General features: G+C 52.8%; 1 protein-coding gene across 2 annotated transcripts in view; it reads left to right on the forward strand.

Moving 5' to 3' along the window:
- Nucleotides 1–18856, forward strand: part of erbb2 (erb-b2 receptor tyrosine kinase 2) — a 217907-nt gene that overhangs the window by 41627 nt on the left and 157424 nt on the right. For both annotated transcript variants that reach the window (XM_063037112.1, XM_063037113.1), the window contains exon 2: nt 18056–18294. In XM_063037112.1, coding sequence (XP_062893182.1) covers nt 18195–18294 — 100 coding nt within the window. In that variant the 5' untranslated portion in view covers nt 18056–18194. The remainder of the gene's footprint in view (nt 1–18055; nt 18295–18856) is intronic.

An 18856-nucleotide genomic window follows, 5' to 3' on the forward strand; every position in this document is an offset into this window, starting at 1 on the left:
GTCCTCTGGTCCCAGACTCCCCCACTAAAGGAAACATCCTCTCCACATCCACTCTATCTGTGTCCTCTGGTCCTAGACTTCCCCACGATAAGAAACATCCTCTCCACATCCATTCTGTCTGTGTCCTCTGGTCCCAGACTCCCCCACTAAAGGAAACATCCTCTCCACATCCACTCTATCTGTGCCCTCTGGTTCTAGACTCCCCCACGACAGGAAACATCCTCTCCACATCCACTCTATCTGTGTCCTCTGGTCCTGGACTCCCCGCTCTATAGGAAACATCCTCTCCACATCCACTCTATCTGTGCCCTCTGGTCCCAGACTCCCCCGCTATAGGAAACATCCTCTCCACATCCACTCTATCTGTGTCCTCTGGTCCTAGACTCCCCGCTCTATAGGAAACATCCTCTCCACATCCACTCTATCTGTGTCCTCTGGTCCTAGACTCCCCCACTATAGGAAACATCCTCTCCACATCCACTCTATCTGTGTCCTCTGGTCCTAGACTCCCCCACTATAGGAAACATCCTCTCCACATCCACTCTATCTGTGTCCCCTGGTCCTAGACTCCCCCACGATAGGAAACATCCTCTCCACATCCACTCTATCTGTGCCCACTGGTCCTAGACCCCAGACATTACCTGAGTTGGGTGGGATGTCTGTAGACTCTCGGTTGGGGACCCCCGGCACAGTGCAATGCGTCGCCTGCGTTAACGACCAACAACCCAAGGATGCGCTGGGGGTGACCCACAAGTGTCGCCACACGTCCCGGCCCCAACACCGCGTCCCCACAGCGCTCGGCAGAACACAACAGCAGCCGCACAGAAACTCGGTGTAACGTTCTTGAAGTTACAAAGCATAATTCAGAGAAAGAGACGGGAGTCCGAGAAGCGGTTCTGGATACGTGTTTAGCTTCTGATGGTCCTGCCCCCGCCCCCCCCCCCCACCATCCATCCAGGCTGGCACAGGCCCCCACTGAACATGAAAGGCAGAGAATATCTCTTGGCATGGTAGCCTGACCCCTCCCCGGGGTGTGGATCAGGACCGGGACAGCTCTCACTGTGTCAGTGCTCTCGGTGTCAGGCGAGAGGGAAAGGTGTCAAACGTTGCAGATAATACTAAGGCGGGTGATGATCGCGTCAGATCCTTACAAGTCGAGAGGGAACTGGTAGAGGTGCGCACGTATCACATTGTCAAGCGGTGACGTATGCAGTTCATGTGTTCAAGCACATAACCCGTAATTAATTATTTAAACAAACAAAAATGCTTAATCAAACAGTAGATTAGATTAGATTATGAAAACACTCAGTCCTCTTTTATTGTCATTTAGAAATGCAGCTGTGCAGTAAGAAACGATACAATGTTTCTCTGGAGTGATATAACAGAAAACAGGACAAACCAAAGACTAACACTGATAGAACCACATAATTATAACATATAGTTACAGCAGTGCAAAGCAATACCATAATTTGATAAAGAACAAACCATGGGCACGGAAAAAAAAGTCTCAAAGTCCCCGAGTCGATCCACTCCCGAGTCCCCAATAGCAGGCGGCAAAAGGGAGAAACTCCCTGCCATAAACCTCCAGGCACCATCAACTTGCCGATGCCTTGGAAGCAGCCGACCACAGCCAACACTGAGACAATCCGTCCAAAAACTTAGAGCCTCCAACCAGCCCCTCCGATACAGCCTCCCGAGCGCCATCCTCTGCCGAGCGCCTTCGACCTCTCCCCGCCCGCTGAAACATGCAAAGCTGAGGATTTCGGGGCTTTCAGCTCCGGAGATTCCGGTTACCACACAGTATCAGCGGCAGCGAAGCGGGCATTTCAGAAGTTTTCCAGATGTTCCTCCGTGCTCTCACGTCCATCTCCATCAAATCAGAATTGTGCACGGTCCCCTACTTGACAGATTACAGATATCAACCACGGAGAGACCGCACGCACTGCCCACGTGTCACCATCTTCTCCTCTATTATATATATACAAAATCACTCAAATATTACTGAAATAATATTAACTGCACAGCAAAATCCAAAACAACAAGTGAGCCCCTTTCCACCCACGCCCAAAGGTAGGCCAACGGCTGCTGTCCATTGGGCTTCAAATTCCAGACTTCCGATCGAGCTTGGTGCTTCGATTCCTCGATCTTCGCTCTCGTTGCTGCTTGTGTTGTTCTGCTGAGCGGCATTGGCGCCAGCAGTGGGGGACATCGCGTGCGGGCTGCCCCCGCGAGCACTGTTGCTGTTAATGCTCGAAGCACAAATAGAATCAATGAAAGACGGCGCACGACAGAGACGGTCGAATGACCAGTGTGCAAGAGACAACGGACTGTGCAAATACGAAAGAGAAAGGATAATAAATATCGGAACATGAGTCCTTGAAAGTGAGTCCATAGATGGTGGGAACAGTTCAGTGATGGGGTGAGTGAAGGAGCCCGATGGTTGAGGGGTAATAACTGTTCCTGAACCTGCTGGTGTGAGTCCTGAGGCTCCTGTACCTCCTTCCTGATGGTTGAGGGGTAATAATTGTTCCTGAACCTGGTGGTGTGGGTCCTGAGGCTCCTGTACCTCCTGCCTGATGGTTGAGGGGTAATAACAGGTCCTGAACCTGGTGGTGTGGGTCCTGAGGCTCCTGTACCTCCTTCCTGATGGTTGAGGGGGTAATAACTGTTCCTGAACCTGGTGGTGTGGGTCCTGAGGCTCCTGTACCTCCTTCCTGATGGTTGAGGGGGTAATAACTGTTCCTGAACCTGGTGGTGTGAGTCCTGAGGCTCCTGTACCTCCTTCCTGATGGTTGAGGGGTAATAACTGTTCCTGAACCTGGTGGTGTGAGTCCTGAGGCTCCTGTACCTCCTTCCTGATGGTTGAGGGGTAATAATTGTTCCTGAACCTGGTGGTGTGGGTCCTGAGGCTCCTGTACCTCCTTCCTGATGGTTGAGGGGTAATAACAGGTCCTGAACCTGGTGGTGTGGGTCCTGAGGCTCCTGTACCTCCTTCCTGATGGTTGAGGGGTAATAACTATCCCTGAACCTGGTGGTGTGGGTCCTGAGGCTCCTATACCTCCTTCCTGATGGTTGAGGGGTAATAACTGTTCCTGAACCTGGTGGTGTGGGTCCTGAGGCTCCTGTACCTCCTTCCTGATGGTTGAGGGGTAATAACTATCCCTGAACCTGGTGGTGTGGGACCTGAGGCTCCTGTACCTCCTTCCCGATGGCAGCAGTGAGAAGAGAGCACGACCTGGGTGGTGGGAGTCCTTGATGATGGATGTTGCTCTCCTGCGAGAGCACTCTGCATAGATGTGCCCAGTGAAGGGGAGGGCTTTACCCGTGACGAACTCGGCCATCTCTACTACTTTTTGTAGGATTTTCCGTACAAGATGCAGCCAGTCAATGTACTCCCCACTAAACATTTATAGAAGTTCGTCAAAATTTCATGAGTTGCCTTGCTTTTGATTGTAATGTGCTTGTACAATAGCATTGCAATGGCTTGGATTTACAAACATTGTATTGTTTAAAATACAGAGGGAAGAGGTGGTGGGGAAGGTGGGGGTGGGCAGCAGGGGACGCGGTGACTGAAATATCGAAAAGGTTAGATGGTCCTTGCACATGAGTCAGTTTCTGAAATTTGTTGTTTTCCAGGAGCAGTGTGTAAATATTACTACAAATTTCAATGAGAAATGTATAGTATTTTAAAAAAAGTTACGAGGTATGGGTTCAGTGTCCCCTCTGATGGCAGAGGGGAAGAAGCTGTTCCTGAATCGTTGAGTGTGTGTCTTCAGGCTCCTGTACCTCCTCCCTGATGGCAGAGGGGAAGAAGCTGTTCCTGAATCGTTGAGTGTGTGTCGTCAGGCTCCTGTACCTCCTCCTCTGAAGGTTCTCAGTCTCCAGGTCATTGTATGTCTAGCTGTAGTAACTCAAGGCAACTGGACTTACTGTGTTATCTGGAAGACGTTTTGTCACTCATCTGAGAGGCTTCTTCAGTTCTGATGCATGGTGGGTAGTTTTCCAGTTTATTATCTCTATGAGTTGTTTAAAGGTATAGTAATCACATGAGTTTGTTAAGATGAGTTGAAGATGAGATGACATGAGTCTCAAACGCATCTCCCCCATTTCACGTCTCAAACGCATCTCCCCCATTTCACGCACGTCTGCTCTCACCCCATCCTCCCGCCACCCCACTAGGAATAGGGTTCCCCTGGTCCTCACCTACCACCCCACCGGCCTCCAGGTCCTACATATTATTCTCCGTAACTTCCGCCACCTCCAACGGGATCCCACCACTAAGCACATCTTTCCCTTCACCCCCCCGCCGCTTTCCGCTGGGATTTCTCCCTACGCAACTCCCTTGTCCATTTGTCCCCCCCGTCCCTCCCCACTGATCTCCCTCCTGGCACTTATCCGTGTAAGCGGAACAAGTGCTACACATGCCCTTACACTTCCTCCCTCACCACCATTCAGGGCCCCAGACAGTCCTTCCAGGTGAGGCAACACTTCACCTGTGAGTCGGCTGGGGTGATATACTGCGTCCGGTCCTCCCGATGTGGCCTTTTATATATTGGCGAGACCCGACGCAGACTGGGAGACCGTTTCACTGAACACCTACGCTCTGTCCACCAGAGAAAGCAGGATCTCCCAGTGGCCACACATTTTAATTCCACATCCCATTCCCATTCTGACATGTCTATCCCCGGCCTCCTCTACTGTAAAGGTGAAGCCACACTCAGGTTGGAGGAACAACACCTTATATTCCGTCTGGGTAGCCTCCAACCTGATGGCATGAACATCGACTTCTCTAACTTCCGCTAATGCCCCACCTCCCCCTCGTACCCCATCTGTTATTTATTTTTATACACACATTCTTTCTCTCACTCTCCTTTTTCTCCCTCTGTCCCTCTGACTATACCCCTTGCCCATCCCCCTTGTCTTTCTCCCTGGGCCTCCTGTCCCATGATCCTCTCGTATCCCTTTTGCCAATCACCTGTCCAGCTCTTGGCTCCATCCCTCCCCCTCCTGTCTTCTCCTATCATTTTGGATCTCCCCCTCCCCCTCCCACTTTCAAATCCCTTACTCACTCTTCTTTCAGTGAGTCCTGACGAAGGGTCTCGGCCTGAAACGTTGACTGTACCTCTTCCTAGAGATGCTGCCTGGCCTGCTGCATTCACCAGCAACTTTCATGTGTGTTGCTTGAGTTTGTTAAGAGTCGTAAAGGTAATGAGAGGGTCATTAGTCTTATCTTTGTAGGAATTGAGGTGGGAACTGTTGTGGGGACACCAGGGTAGGGATGTTCGGACTGCATTGTAAGTAGCTGATATAGTGTTGTACCCCACCTCCTCTGTTCAGGGATGGGTTTTCCAGTTTGACCAAGATGATCACCTTTAACCCTTCTTTCAAACCACTTGTCCTCGCTGTCCAAAATGTGCACGTTGTTATCATCAAAGAGGGAACCCCTTGTCCTTTAGGTGTAGACATACAGCCGGGTCTTGACCTGAGGTGTTTGCCCTCCTGTGTTGGGCTGTCCGTTTGTGAAGTGGATGTTTTACAGATCTGTGCAGTTCTCAAATGCATAATATTGCTCTGCTTATGTTTGGGCGTAGGATCCTGGGGTTCCTTGTAGTGTAGCCGGAACATCTCTACTCTAGTGTCTCTGCAACAGTCCACACCTCCATTCATGCAAAGGCAGGACTAATGACCCTCTCATTACCTCTACGACTCTTAAAGACCCTCATGTGATCAATATACCTTTGAACAACTCTCGGAGTTTAAAAGCCGGAAAACTACTCACTATGGATCTGAACTGAAGAAACCTCTGGGAAGCATCTTCGAGACAACACAGCAAGTCCAGTTTGCCTTGATTTACTGTTGCTTGAGGGTAGCGGTGAGAAGAGGGCATGTCCTGGGTGATGGGGGAGGGTCCTCAATGATTGATACCACCTTTTTGAGGCATTGCCTGTTGAAGATGTCCTCGATATCAGAAGGATGTGATGTTGAGGCACCGGTGAGACCTCACCCTGAGTATTGTGAACAGTTTTGGGCCCCTCATCTTAGAAAAAATGTGCTGGCTTTGGAGAGGGTCCAGAGGAGGTTCAAAAGGATGATTCCAGGAATGAAAGGGTTATCATACGAGGAACGTTTGATAGCTCTGGGTCTGTACTCACTGGAATTCAGAAGGATGAGGGGAGGATCTCATTTAAACCTTTTGAATGTTGAAAGGCCCAGACAGAGTAGATGTGAAAAGGATGTTTCCCATGGTGGGGGAGTCTAGGACAAGAAGGCACAGCTTTAAGCTAGAGGGGCATCCTTTCCAAACAAGAGATGCGGAGAAATTTCTTTCACCAAAGGGTGGTGAATTTGTGGAATTTGTTGCCGCATGCAGATGTGGAGGCCAGGTGGTTGGGTGTGTGTAAGGCAGAGATTGATAGGTCCATGACTGGACACGGCATCAGAGGTTACGGGGAGAAGGCTGGGGAACCTGGGTTGAGGAGGGTCGGCCATGATTAAATGGTGGAGCAGACTCGATGGGCCAGATGGCCTAATTCTTCTGCTATGTTATACGGTCTTATGGACATTGGGGAAGGCCAGGGCCCACGATGGAGTTGGCTGACTTTACGCCCCTCTGCAGGCGGTGTTGCGACCAGCTGGAATGCCCTCTGCACCAGATCTGTAGGAACTTGGGTGGCGTCCTCAAACGCCCAGTGAAATGGAGCCCCATTTTACCTGCTGCGCGTGAGAGAGGCGGCCTGTGGAACCCTCTGTGTCGTGGGGGTGTGGGGAGACGGGGGGACGCGATACCCCTCTGCATTAGAACCACGTTTATTATCACTGATATATGTCGTGAAGTTTGGGGTGGAGAGCAATGCAATGGACACATCGGGATCAGTACGTTTTGGCCCAATTAAGCTGCTGCCCCAATTAGTCGAAGTTTCATGGAAGTAGTTAAAAAGGTATAACAAAGACTGAGTAGCAAATTATGTATTCAAACAAAATGCAGGACAAATTAGACCACTACCAACCCTACTGTAGTATTATAAAACTGTGTATCAGTTCCTAATAGTTATCGATGGAGGAATTTATCCAGTGTACGGTGCCAATTGACTGTAAATGAACAGAATCAGCACGGACACCTAGTGTAGGTAATGAATTACCTTCATAAAATGAATTCAACAATTGCGTCCTCTAACTCTTCCTTTTCGTTGCAACTTTCAAGATGATTGCCGATGCCGTCAGATTCTTCGTAGTTCCTAACTTGTTGAAGCGGTGAAATAGTTTATCATTTTCACTCCTGGCCGTCTTGGGCACCTCCAAGTCCGAGTGCTTGAAACCACGGTGAGCCGAACAGTTGTGAATTGTCTCACTGGTTATTTCTCACCGACTCTCGATGACAAAAACCTCTGCTTTTTTTTTTTGAACGCAATCACGCGCATCCTGCCACTGCTTAAAAACTGTCCGCTAGGGGTTTAGCGGCCACACTAGTGCGCATGACTGACGCTAGTTAGAAACTTCAGCAGTGGTCCCTCCGTCCTAATTAAGCAGCAGAGTGTCCCAAATAAACGAAGGGAGTCTCAGCTATTTCCTATTAAATGGCTGGCCCAATCAACCAGAAGCCACTGTACTTAAAAATTATGACCGAGCTTAGAAACATAGAAATCATAGAAACATAGAAAATAAGTGCAGGAGTAGGCCATTCGGCCCTTCGAGCATGCACTGCCATTCAGTATGATCATGGCTGATCATCGAACTCAGAACTGTGTACCAGCCCTCCCTCCATACCCCCTGATCCCTTTAGCCACAAGGGCCATATCTAACTCCCTCTTAAATATAGCCAATGAACTGGCCTCAACTGTTCCTGTGGCAGAGAATTCCACAGATTCACCACTCTCTGTGTGAAGAAGTTTTTCCTCATCTCGGTCCTAAAAGGCTTCCCCTCTATCCTCAAACTGTGGCCCCTCGTTCTGGACTTCCCCAACATCGGGAACAATCTTCCTGCATCTAGCCTGTCCAATCCCTTTAGGATTTTATATATTTCAATCAGATCCCCCCTCAATCTTCTAAATTCCAATGAGTACAAGCCTAGTTCATCCAGTCTTTCTTCATATGAAAGTCCTGCCATCCCAGGAATCAATCTGGTGAACCTTCTTCGTACTCCCTCTATGGCAAGGATGTCTTTCCTCAGATTAGGGGACCAAAACTGCACACAATACTCCAGATGTGCTCTCAGCAAGGCCTTGTACAACTGCAGTAGTACCTCCCTGCTCGATATTAAATTGTACCCATGGTTAATCGTGCCTGGTTTGAAGGCGCTGTACAAACGTGGGTTGTTTTCTCTGGAGCGGTGGACACTGAGGGGAGATCTGTTTGAGGTTTATAAGCTCATGAGAGGCACAGATAGAACAGACAAGAGAGCATCTGTTTCCCAGGGTTGAAATGTCTAATAACAGAGGGCATGCATTGAAGGTGAGAGGGGGTAATCTCATGTGAGATGCAAGGGGCAAGTTTTTTTTTTACACGGGGGGGCAGGACTGTGCTGCCAGGGGTGACGGCAGAGGCAACAGGCAATCTTAAGGGACATCTGGATCGGCACGAGAACGTGAGGGAAATCAGAGAGATGTGGGCATTGTGTCGGCAAAGAGATTAGTTGACCATTTGATCGGGAATTTGACTGGTTCGGTACAACACTCTGGGCCGAAGAGCCTGTTCCCGTGCTAGCCCTTTGGCCCACTGCCTCCCCCCGCCCCCCCCCTCCGATACCCAGCTCTTTCAAGTATTTACACAACTCTGCTTGGAGAGTTGTGGTTAAACCAGCCTCCAGTAAAATATGCAAAGGAGGGAATTCGGGGAAGGTGTGGGTGGGTGTGATGGACTTTCGAGGCAGTTATGGGCCTGGCGGTTTAGGAGGAGCGTGTACGGCGGCGGGAGACGCTTTCGCAAAGGGCTTCAGCTCTGGTGCCATACCTCAAAAAGGTGGCATCCGTCATTAAGGTCCCCCACCCCCCAGGAAATGCCCCCTTCTCATTGCTACCATCAGGGAGGAGGTACTGAAGACACACACTCAACGATTCAGGAACAGCTTCTTCCCCTCTGCCATCAGGGAGGAGGTACAGGAGCCTGAAGACACACACTCAGTGATTCAGGAACAGCTTCTTCCCCTCTGCCATCAGGGAGGAGGTACAGGAGCCTGAAGACACACACTCAACGATTCAGGAACAGCTTCTTCCCCTCTGCCATCAGGGAGGAGGTACAGGAGCCTGAAGACACACACTCAACGATTCAGGAACAGCTTCTTCCCCTCTGCCATCAGGGAGGAGGTACAGGAGCCTGAAGACACACACTCAGTGATTCAGGAACAGCTTCTTCCCCTCTGCCATCAGGGAGGAGGTACAGGAGCCTGAAGACACACACTCAACGATTCAGGAACAGCTTCTTCCCCTCTGCCATCAGATTCCTGAATGGACATTGAACCCATGAACACAACCTCACGACTCTTTCCCTTCTCATTTTGCTCTACAAATTTAATTTTATTTTATTCATATAGTTTTCATTATCATGTACTGTGATGGACTCTACCTCACTTCTCTTTCTCTCTTTGCACTACTGATTTAAATTTTTATGTGTAATTAGTAAATTTAAAAAAAAATTGCACTGTACTACTGCCCCGGAACGACAAATTCCAGGACATGTGCCGGTGAGATTGAACCCGATTCTGATTCTGGGCTGTGCTAGTTTCCTGTGCCAGTGTCCACGGCGAGATTCCCGCGGAGTTTGCTCAGTTGCCGTGGACACCGAGCCCACGGCCAGTGGTGTTGTGGGGGGGAGGGAGGGAGTGGGGGCCCAACAATGACCCACCTGTTTGAGAGCAGCCACCTCACGCAGCCGGTCTTGGCAGGGGATCCTTCCCTGTCAGCACATTCCTGGCATTCCCAACCAGCAGCAAGCCGGAACCAGGCTCTGCCTGAGCTGAGGCGCACTCGGAGAGATCGAGGGCCGACCTCGTCCTCCCCCCCCCCCACCACCTCCGCGCTCGCCACACAGCGCTGGACGAACCTCCTGTCCGAGGATCGCCCTCGATCTCCAGACGCGCAATTCCTAGGGTTCTCTCTGTCTGGGATGTAGATTTTGTAATTTATTTATACCTTTAGTTGGTGTTCCAAGACAGTAAAGGGCCTTTCCGTTCCAACGAGCCCGGGCCGTACTTTAACCTACTAACCGGTACGTCTTTGGACTGTGGGAGGAAACCAGAGCACCCGGAGGAAACCCACGTGGTCTCGGGGAGAACGTACACGCTCCTTAGGGGCAGTGGCGCGATTTGAACCTGGGTCCCTGGCGCTGAAATATCGTTACACTCGCCAGTAAGCTACCGTACCAGCCCGTGGGGCTCAGATCACCGCAGATACTTCCAGTCTTGACACGGGCCCCTGGGGAATACAAATCAGCAGGGGTCTGGCACGCTGACAGGGTTCAGGGTCGGTTAAGAAGGCGTTTGGTGTGTCGGCCTTTAATAGTCAGGGGGACTGAGTTCACAAGCCGTGAGATAATGTTGCAGCTCTATAAAACCCCAGTTCGACCACACTGGGACTGTTGTGCTCAGTTCTGGTCACCTCATTGTGGGAAAGATGTGGAAGCTTTAGAGAGGGTGCGGAAGAGATTTACCAGGATGCTGCCTGGATTAGAGAGGGTGCAGAGGAGATTCACCAGGACGCTGCCTGGATTAGAGAGGGTGCCGAGGAGATTCGCCAAGATGCTGCCTGGATTGGAGAGGGTGCAGAGGAGATTCGCCAGGATGCTGCCTGGATTAGAGAGGGTACAGAGGAGATTCGCCAGGATGCTGCCTGGATTAGAGAGGGTGCAGAGGAGATTCGCCAGGATGCTGCCTGGATTGGAGAGGGTGCAGAGGAGATTCGCCAGGATGCTGCCTGGATTAAAGAGGGTGCAGAGGCGATTTACCAGGATGCTGCCTGGATTGGAGAGAGTGCAGAGGAGATTCACCAGGACGCTGCCTGGATTAGAGAGGGTGCGGAGGAGATTTACCAGGACGCTGCCTGGATTAGAGAGGGTGCAGAGGAGATTCACCAGGACGCTGCCTGGATTAGAGAGGGTGTAGAGGAGATTTGCCAGGATGCTGCCTGGATTAGAGATGGTGCAGAGGAGATTCACCAGAACGCTGCCTGGATTAGAGAGGGTGCGGAGGAGATTTACCAGGACGCTGCCTGGATTATAGAGGGTGCAGAGGAGATTCACCAGGACGCTGCCTGGATTAGAGAGGGTGTAGAGGAGATTCACCAGGATGCTGCCTGGATTAGAGAGGGTACAGAGGAGATTCGCCAGGATGCTGCCTGGATTAGAGAGGGTGCAGAGGTGATTTACCAGGATGCTGCCTGGATTGGAGAGAGTGCAGAGGAGATTCACCAGGACGCTGCCTGGATTAGAGAGGGTGCGGAGGGGATTTACCAGGATGCTGCCTGGATTAGTGAGGGTGCAGAGGAGATTCACCAGGATGCTGCCTGGATTAGAGAGGGTGCGGAGGAGATTTACCAGGACGCTGCCTGGATCAGAGAGGGTGCGGAGGAGATTCACCAGGACGCTGCCTGGATTAGAGAGGGTGTAGAGGAGATTCGCCAGGACGCTGCCTGGAGAAAGGGTGCAGAGGAGATTCACCAGGACGCTGCCTGGATTAGAGAGGGTGCGGAGGAGATTTACCAGGACGCTGCCTGGATCAGAGAGGGTGCAGAGGAGATTCGCCAGGATGCTGCCTGGATTAGAGAGGGTGCAGAGGAGATTCACCAGGACGCTGCCTGGATCAGAGAGGGTGCGGAGGAGATTTACCAGGATGCTGCCTCGATTAGAGAGGGTGCAGAGGAGATTCACCAGGACGCTGCCTGGATTAGAGAGGGTGTAGAGGAGATTTGCCAGGATGCTGCCTGGATTAGAGAGGGTGCAGAGGAGATTCACCAGGACGCTGCCTGGATTAGAGAGGGTGCGGAGGAGATTTACCAGGACGCTGCCTGGATCAGAGAGGGTGCAGAGGAGATTCACCAGGACGCTGCCTGGATTAGAGAGGGTGTAGAGGAGATTCGCCAGGATGCTGCCTGGATTAAAGAGGGTGCAGAGGTGATTTACCAGGGTGCTGCCTGGATTGGAGAGAGTGCAGAGGAGATTCACCAGGATGTTGCCTGGATTAGAGAGGGTGCGGAGGAGATTTACCAGGATGCTGCCTGGATTAGAGAGGGTGCAGAGGAGATTCACCAGGACGCTGCCTGGATTAGAGAGGGTGTCAAGGAGATTTGCCAGGATGCTGCCTGGATTAGAGAGGGTGCAGAGGAGATTCACCAGGATGCTGCCTGGATTAGAGAGGGTGCAGAAGAGATTCACCAGGATGCTGCCTGGATTAGAGAGGGTGCAGAGGAGATTCACCAGGAAGCTGCCTGGATTAGAGAGGGCACAGAGGAGATTCACCAGGATGCTGCTTGGATTAGAGAGGGTGCAGAGGAGATTCACCAGGATGCTGCCTGGATTAGAGAGGGCGCAGAAGAGATTCACCAGGATGCTGCCTGGATTAGAGAGGGTGCAGAGGAGATTCACCAGGATGCTGCCTGGATTAGAGAGGGTGCAGAGGAGATTCACCAGGACGCTGACTGGATTAGAGAGGGTGATTTATGAGGAAAGGTTGAGCGAGCTCGGGCTTTTCTCTTTGGAGCGAAGGAGGATGAGAGGTGACTTGATAGGGGTGTGCAAGATAAGAGGCATAGATCGAGTGGGCAGCCAGAGACATTTTCCCAGGGTGCCAGTGGGCTAATACGAGGGGGCACAATTGTCAGGTGATTGAGGAAAGTATCGGTGGAGGGGGGGGATATCAGAACTGAGTTTTTTTACACAGGGAGTTGAGTGCACACAATACCCTGCCAAGGGTCCTGGTCGAGGCAGATACCTTATGGGTATTTCAGAGACTCGTAGGCAAATGGATGGTAGGAAAATGGAGGGAAGGGGTTAGATTGATCTTAGAGCGGATTAAAGGGTAAGCACAACATTGCGGGCCGAAGGGCCTGTACTGTTCGATGTTGGGGAGGGCTCAGCCTGTGATGGACTGGGTTGCGTCCAGTCCATTTCCGTTCCCGGGCTTCTGGCATTACAATATTCACCCGTCCGCCCCGGAGACCGGTCCCTCGGGAATCTGCGCTCAGCTGGGTCACAGCGCCCCTGGGATCCTCACACACCCGATCCGGGGCTGACCTCTGCCCCGTGACCGGCTGGGTGACCCCGGGGTTGAAGTTGACAACACTCACGCACTCACTCACACGACGCTGCAGGAGCTCAGTGGGTCGGGCAGTGTCCGCGGGGAGGAGTAAACAGCCAACGTTTCGGGCCGAGCCCCTTCATCGCAACTGGAAAGGGCGGGGACAGAAGCCGGAATAAAATGGTGGGACAGGGGGAGGCTAAAAAGGGGGCAGCCAGAAGGTGAGGGGTGAGGCCAGGTGGCTGGGAAAGGCAAAGGGTCTGGAGAGGAGAGGGGACCTCAGGAGAAAGGGAAGATGGTAGTGACCCAGAGGGAAGGTGATAGGCAGAGGCCAGAGCAGGGAGTTGAAGATGAGGGAATGGGGAGGGGGAAGACTGAATGGAAATTGTCAAAATCGATGTTCATGCCATCAGGTTGGAGGCTACCCAGACCGAATATGCAAGCTGAGAGTGGCCTTATCTCTCTGCACCCTCTCTAATCCAGGCAGCATCCTGGTGAATCTCCTCTGCACCCTCTCTAATCCAGGCCGCATCCTGGTAAATCTCCCTCTGCACCCTCTCTAATCCAGGCGGCATCCTGGTGAATCTCCTCTGCACCCTTTCTAATCCAGACAGCATCCTGGTGAATCTCCTCTGCACCCTCTCTAATCCAGGCAGCAACCTGGTGAATCTCCTCCGCACCCTCTCTAATCCAGGCAGCATCCTGGTAAGTCTCCTCTACACCCTCTCTAATCCAGGCAGCATCCTGGTGAATCTCCTCTGCACCTTCTCTCATCCGGGCAGCATCCTGGTGAATCTCCTCTGCACCCTCTCTAATCCAGGCAGCATCCTGGTGAATCTCCTCTGCACCCTCTCTAATCCAGGCAGCATCCTGGTGAATCTCCTCTGCACCCTCTCTAATCCAGGCAGCATCCTGGTGAATCTCCTCCGCACCCTCTCTAATCCAGGCAGCATCCTGGTTAATCTCCTCTGCACCCTCTCTAATCCAGGCAGCATCCTGGTGAATCTCCTCTGCACCCTCTCTAATCCAGGCAGCAACCTGGTGAATCTCCTCCGCACCCTCTCTAATCCAGGCAGCGTCCTGGTAAATCTCCTCTGCACCCTCTCTAATCCAGGCAGCGTCCTGGTGAATCTCCTCTGCACCCTCTCTAATCCAGGCAGCGTCCTGGTAAGTCTCCTCTACACCCTCTCTAATCCAGGCAGCATCCTGGTGAATCTCCTCTGCACCCTCTCTAATCCAGGCAGCATCCTGGTGAATCTCCTCTGCACCCTCTCTAATCCAGGCAGCATCCTGGTGAATCTCCTCTGCACCTTCTCTCATCCGGGCAGCATCCTGGTGAATCTCCTCTGCACCCTCTCTAATCCAGGCAGCATCCTGGTGAATCTCCTCTGCACCCTCTCTAATCCAGGCAGCATCCTGGTGAATCTCCTCTGCACCCTCTCTAATCCAGGCAGCATCCTGGTGAATCTCCTCTGCACCCTCTCTAATCCAGGCAGCATCCTGGTGAATCTCCTCTGCACCCTCTCCAATCCAGGCAGCATCCTGGTGAATCTCCTCTGCACCCTCTCTAATCCAGACAGCATCCTGGTTAATCTCCTCTGCACCCTCTCTAATCCAGGCAGCATCCTGGTGAATCTCCTCTGCACCCTCTCCAATCCAGGCAGCATCCTGGTGAATCTCCTCTGCACCCTCTCTAATCCAGGCAGCATCCTGGTTAATCTCCTCTGCACCCTCTCTAATCCTGGCAGCATCCTGGTGAATCTCCTCTGCACCCTCTCTAATCCAGACAGCATCCTGGTTAATCTCCTCCGCACCCTCTCTAATCCGGGCAGCATCCTGGTGAATCTCCTCTGCACCCTCTCCAATCCAGGCAGCGTCCTGGTGAATCTCCTCTGCACCCTCTCTAATCCAGACAGCATCCTGGTTAATCTCCTCTGCACCCTCTCTAATCCAGGCAGCATCCTGGTGAATCTCCTCTGCACCCTCTCCAATCCAGGCAGCATCCTGGTGAATCTCCTCTGCACCCTCTCTAATCAAGGCAGCATCCTGGTGAATCTCCTCTGCACCCTCTCTAATCCAGGCAGCATCCTGGTGAATCTCCTCTGCACCTTCTCTAATCCGGGCAGCATCCTGGTGAATCTCCTCCGCACCCTCTCTAATCCGGGCAGCATCCTGGTGAATCTCCTCTGCACCCTCTCTAATCCAGGCAGCATCCTGGTGAATCTCCTCTGCACCCTCTCTAATCCAGGCAGCATCCTGGTGAATCTCCTCTGCACCCTCTCTAATCCAGGCAGCATCCTGGTGAATCTCCTCTGCACCCTCTCTAATCCAGGCGGCGTCCTGGTGAATCTCCCTCCGCACCCTCTCTAATCCAGGCAGCATCCTGGTGAATCTCCTCTGCACCCTCTCTAATGCAGGCAGCATCCTGGTGAATCTCCTCTGCACCTTCTCTAATCCGGGCAGCATCCTGGTGAATCTCCTCCGCACCCTCTCTAATCCGGGCAGCATCCTGCTGAATCTCCTCTGCACCCTCTCTAATCCAGACAGCATCCTGGTGAATCTCCTCTGCACCCTCTCTAATCCAGGCAGCATCCTGGTGAATCTCCTCCGCACCCTCTCTAATCCAGGCAGCATCCTGGTGAATCTCCTCTGCACCTTCTCTCATCCGGGCAGCATCCTGGTGAATCTCCTCTGCACCCTCTCTAATCCAGGCAGCATCCTGGTGAATCTCCTCTGCACCATCTCTAATCCAGGCGGCGTCCTGGTGAATCTCCCTCCGCACCCTCTCTAATCCAGGCAGCATCCTGGTGAATCTCCTCTGCACCCTCTCTAATCCAGGCGGCGTCCTGGTAAAGGGGAGCGAGCGTAGGAACTAAAGTGGGTGGCCACCGGGAAATTCTGCTTTCTGTGGAGGCGGGTGTGTGTGTTTCATCGCACCGTGGTTTCTGTGGTCTGGGTGCGCGACGTTGGCTTGCAGGGTGACCCCTGATCGGACAGTCCTGCGGAGTCTGTCCCTCTCCGAGAGACGGCCGCACCTGACACCAGCTGTTCGGCCTGGCCCAGCAGTCCAGTGAGGCCGTGTCCGAGCCGTGTCCTGTGGGCGGTGGGGAACAGAGGTGCTTTCTGTAAAACCTCAGCGGCACTAAACCTAAGTGGCTGGCGTTTAACGTGCAGATCGTTCGTGTTACTCTGGCGAAGGGCCAAAATCCGTTAAGCAAGGGGTCCATGGGGCCGCCCTAAGATGGGAGCCCCCGGTCTAATGAAATAATCCATGGCTGTTCCAGATCATAGTTCAAGCTACACTCCAAATACCGAACCTTTAGCCACGGAGGTGTTGCGGCCTAGCACGACGCGATCAGAGTTTGGAGTTCGATCCCAGCGGAGTTTGTGTGCTCTCTCCGTGACCGCGTGGTTTTCCGCGTTGCTCCCCACGGTCCGAAGACGAACCGGTCGGTCATTGTAAATCGTCCCGGGATCCGGCTGGGAGATCGAGCGGGGGATTTCGAGGTGCTGTATTGCTAAATAAAAGACGGGGGCTCCACAGAGCTGTCGTTTAAGGGTGGGGGGAGGGTTCAGAGCAGAAAAATGGTGGGGAGCCAAGCTGACACTTGCAAGCACCAGCTCAAAACCTATTCACTTAACCCAGCTTTTAACGAACACACTTGATTTTCATCTTTGCACTTTATTCCACTGTAAGCCACCTCGAACCGCGTCGTCCGTGTGTAAGGTGCTCTGCGGCGAAAGCCACTCTCCTTATTGGTCTCGGCCTGAAACGTGGACTGTACCTCTTACTAGAGATGCTGCCTGGCCTGCTGCGTTCACCAGCAACTTTGAAGTGTGTTGCTTGAATTTCCAGCATCTGCAGAATTCCTGTTGTTTACCTTCTTATTTTCTTGACTTTTCTCGGCTCACGCTGGTAAAACCTGAGGCGCAGGCACGGCCAGGCGGGCTCGCTTCTCCATCGCTGAGATGACTCTCGGATGATTCGAGGGGTGTTTGGTGTGGTGGCTTTCTGAAGGTTTACTGCCGGGGAGGCCAGCTTGTCCAGTGGTGCTGAGGTGAAGGGTGACAGGCAGTCGAACATTTCTCAGTGCACAGAGAGAACGGTGGGTGTGTTTGAGGACCCCCATCCCCCAGGGCGTGCCCTCTTCTCATCAGGGAGGAGGTACAGGAGCCTGAAGACACACACTCAACGATTCAGGAACAGCTTCTTCCCCTCCGCCATCCGATTTCTGAACGGACAACGAACCCACAAACCGACTCACTTTTTTTCCTTCTCTTTCTGCTCTACTTATTTAATTTAATTTAAGTTAGTTTTTCACCACTGTGTCCAGCTGCTGCCACAAAACAAATTTCACGACGTGTGCGGGTGATATTAAGCCTGACCGTGTTCTTGTGTCCCGGCTCACGACTCTTCCTGCTGTGCCTCGTTCCCCTCAATGACCCCCTGATCGTTTGCTGGCATCAGTGTATAAATACCCTGCACCTGCCCCTGCGTCTCAACACAGTTCCAGCACTCACCCTGCCTCCCCCTTGCCCCCACGCCCCGGGCCTCGGCACCGTCCGCACCCCTCCTTGCTGGATCCCACTCGCCGTCCTCACGGCTCGGGCATCGCCGCGGCCCACCCGCCAGCTCCCCACCGCCTCGCCGTTCCCCCCCTCCCCACCCCTTCTGCAAGGGCCGATCCCCGATAAGGTTGGGACTGGACAGGGCTCTCTTTTCAAGCAGGCTGGCTGTAATCGATACCGGTGAGCTGGTGCCAGAGGTATGGGTGTCAGTCCACAGGAAGGAAACTGAGTGACGTCTCCTTCTCCGAATTCACTCCCGTCCAGGAAGTGCCTGTCCTGCTGGTCCATCGCCTGCCTCCTGCCCGGGACTGACCCGCTGAGAGCAAGCTCGCCGACCGCTGTGCGGGGGGCTCCTGCTGGCCCCCCAGACCCCAAGGTTCCTCCCCGCCAGTCGACCGGCGCCATGGTGGCCGACAACGTCGTCCCCCGGGCCACCGGCGCCCCCCTGCTGGTCCTGCTACTCTGCGGGGCAATCGGCCCCGCATGGCTCTCCTTCCCTCAAGGTAGGTCAAACGTTACGGGGGGAGGGAGAAGGATCACAAGACAGCCGCGAGCAGACGCGATGGGCGGAATTCCGTTCCTCTCTCTTATCCTTGTGTGTTCCGGTTAACTTTTCAGTCCAGTTCAAATTACTGCGGCATGAGTTAGGTTTGGGGTGAGAGGCCTCAATAGAATGGATGTGGAGAGGATGTTTCCTATAGTGGGGGAGTCTAGGACCAGAGGGCACAGATAGAGTGGATGTGGAGAGGATGTTTCCTATAGTGGGGGAGTCTAGGACCAGAGGACACAGATAGAGTGGATGTGGAGAGGATGTTTCCTATAGTGGGGGAGTCTAGGACCAGAGGACACAGATAGAGTGGATGTGGAGAGGATGTTTCCTATAGTGGGGGAGTCTAGGACCAGAGGACACAGATAGAGTGGATGTGGAGAGGATGTTTCCTATAGTGGGGGGAGTCTAGGACCAGAGCACACAGATAGAGTGGATGTGGAGAGGATGTTTCCTATAGTGGGGGAGTCTAGGACCAGAGGACACAGATAGAGTGGATGTGGAGGGGATGTTTCCTA

This window comes from Mobula hypostoma, chromosome X1, assembly GCF_963921235.1.
Source record: "Mobula hypostoma chromosome X1, sMobHyp1.1, whole genome shotgun sequence".
NCBI classification, from domain to species: domain Eukaryota; kingdom Metazoa; phylum Chordata; class Chondrichthyes; order Myliobatiformes; family Myliobatidae; genus Mobula; species Mobula hypostoma.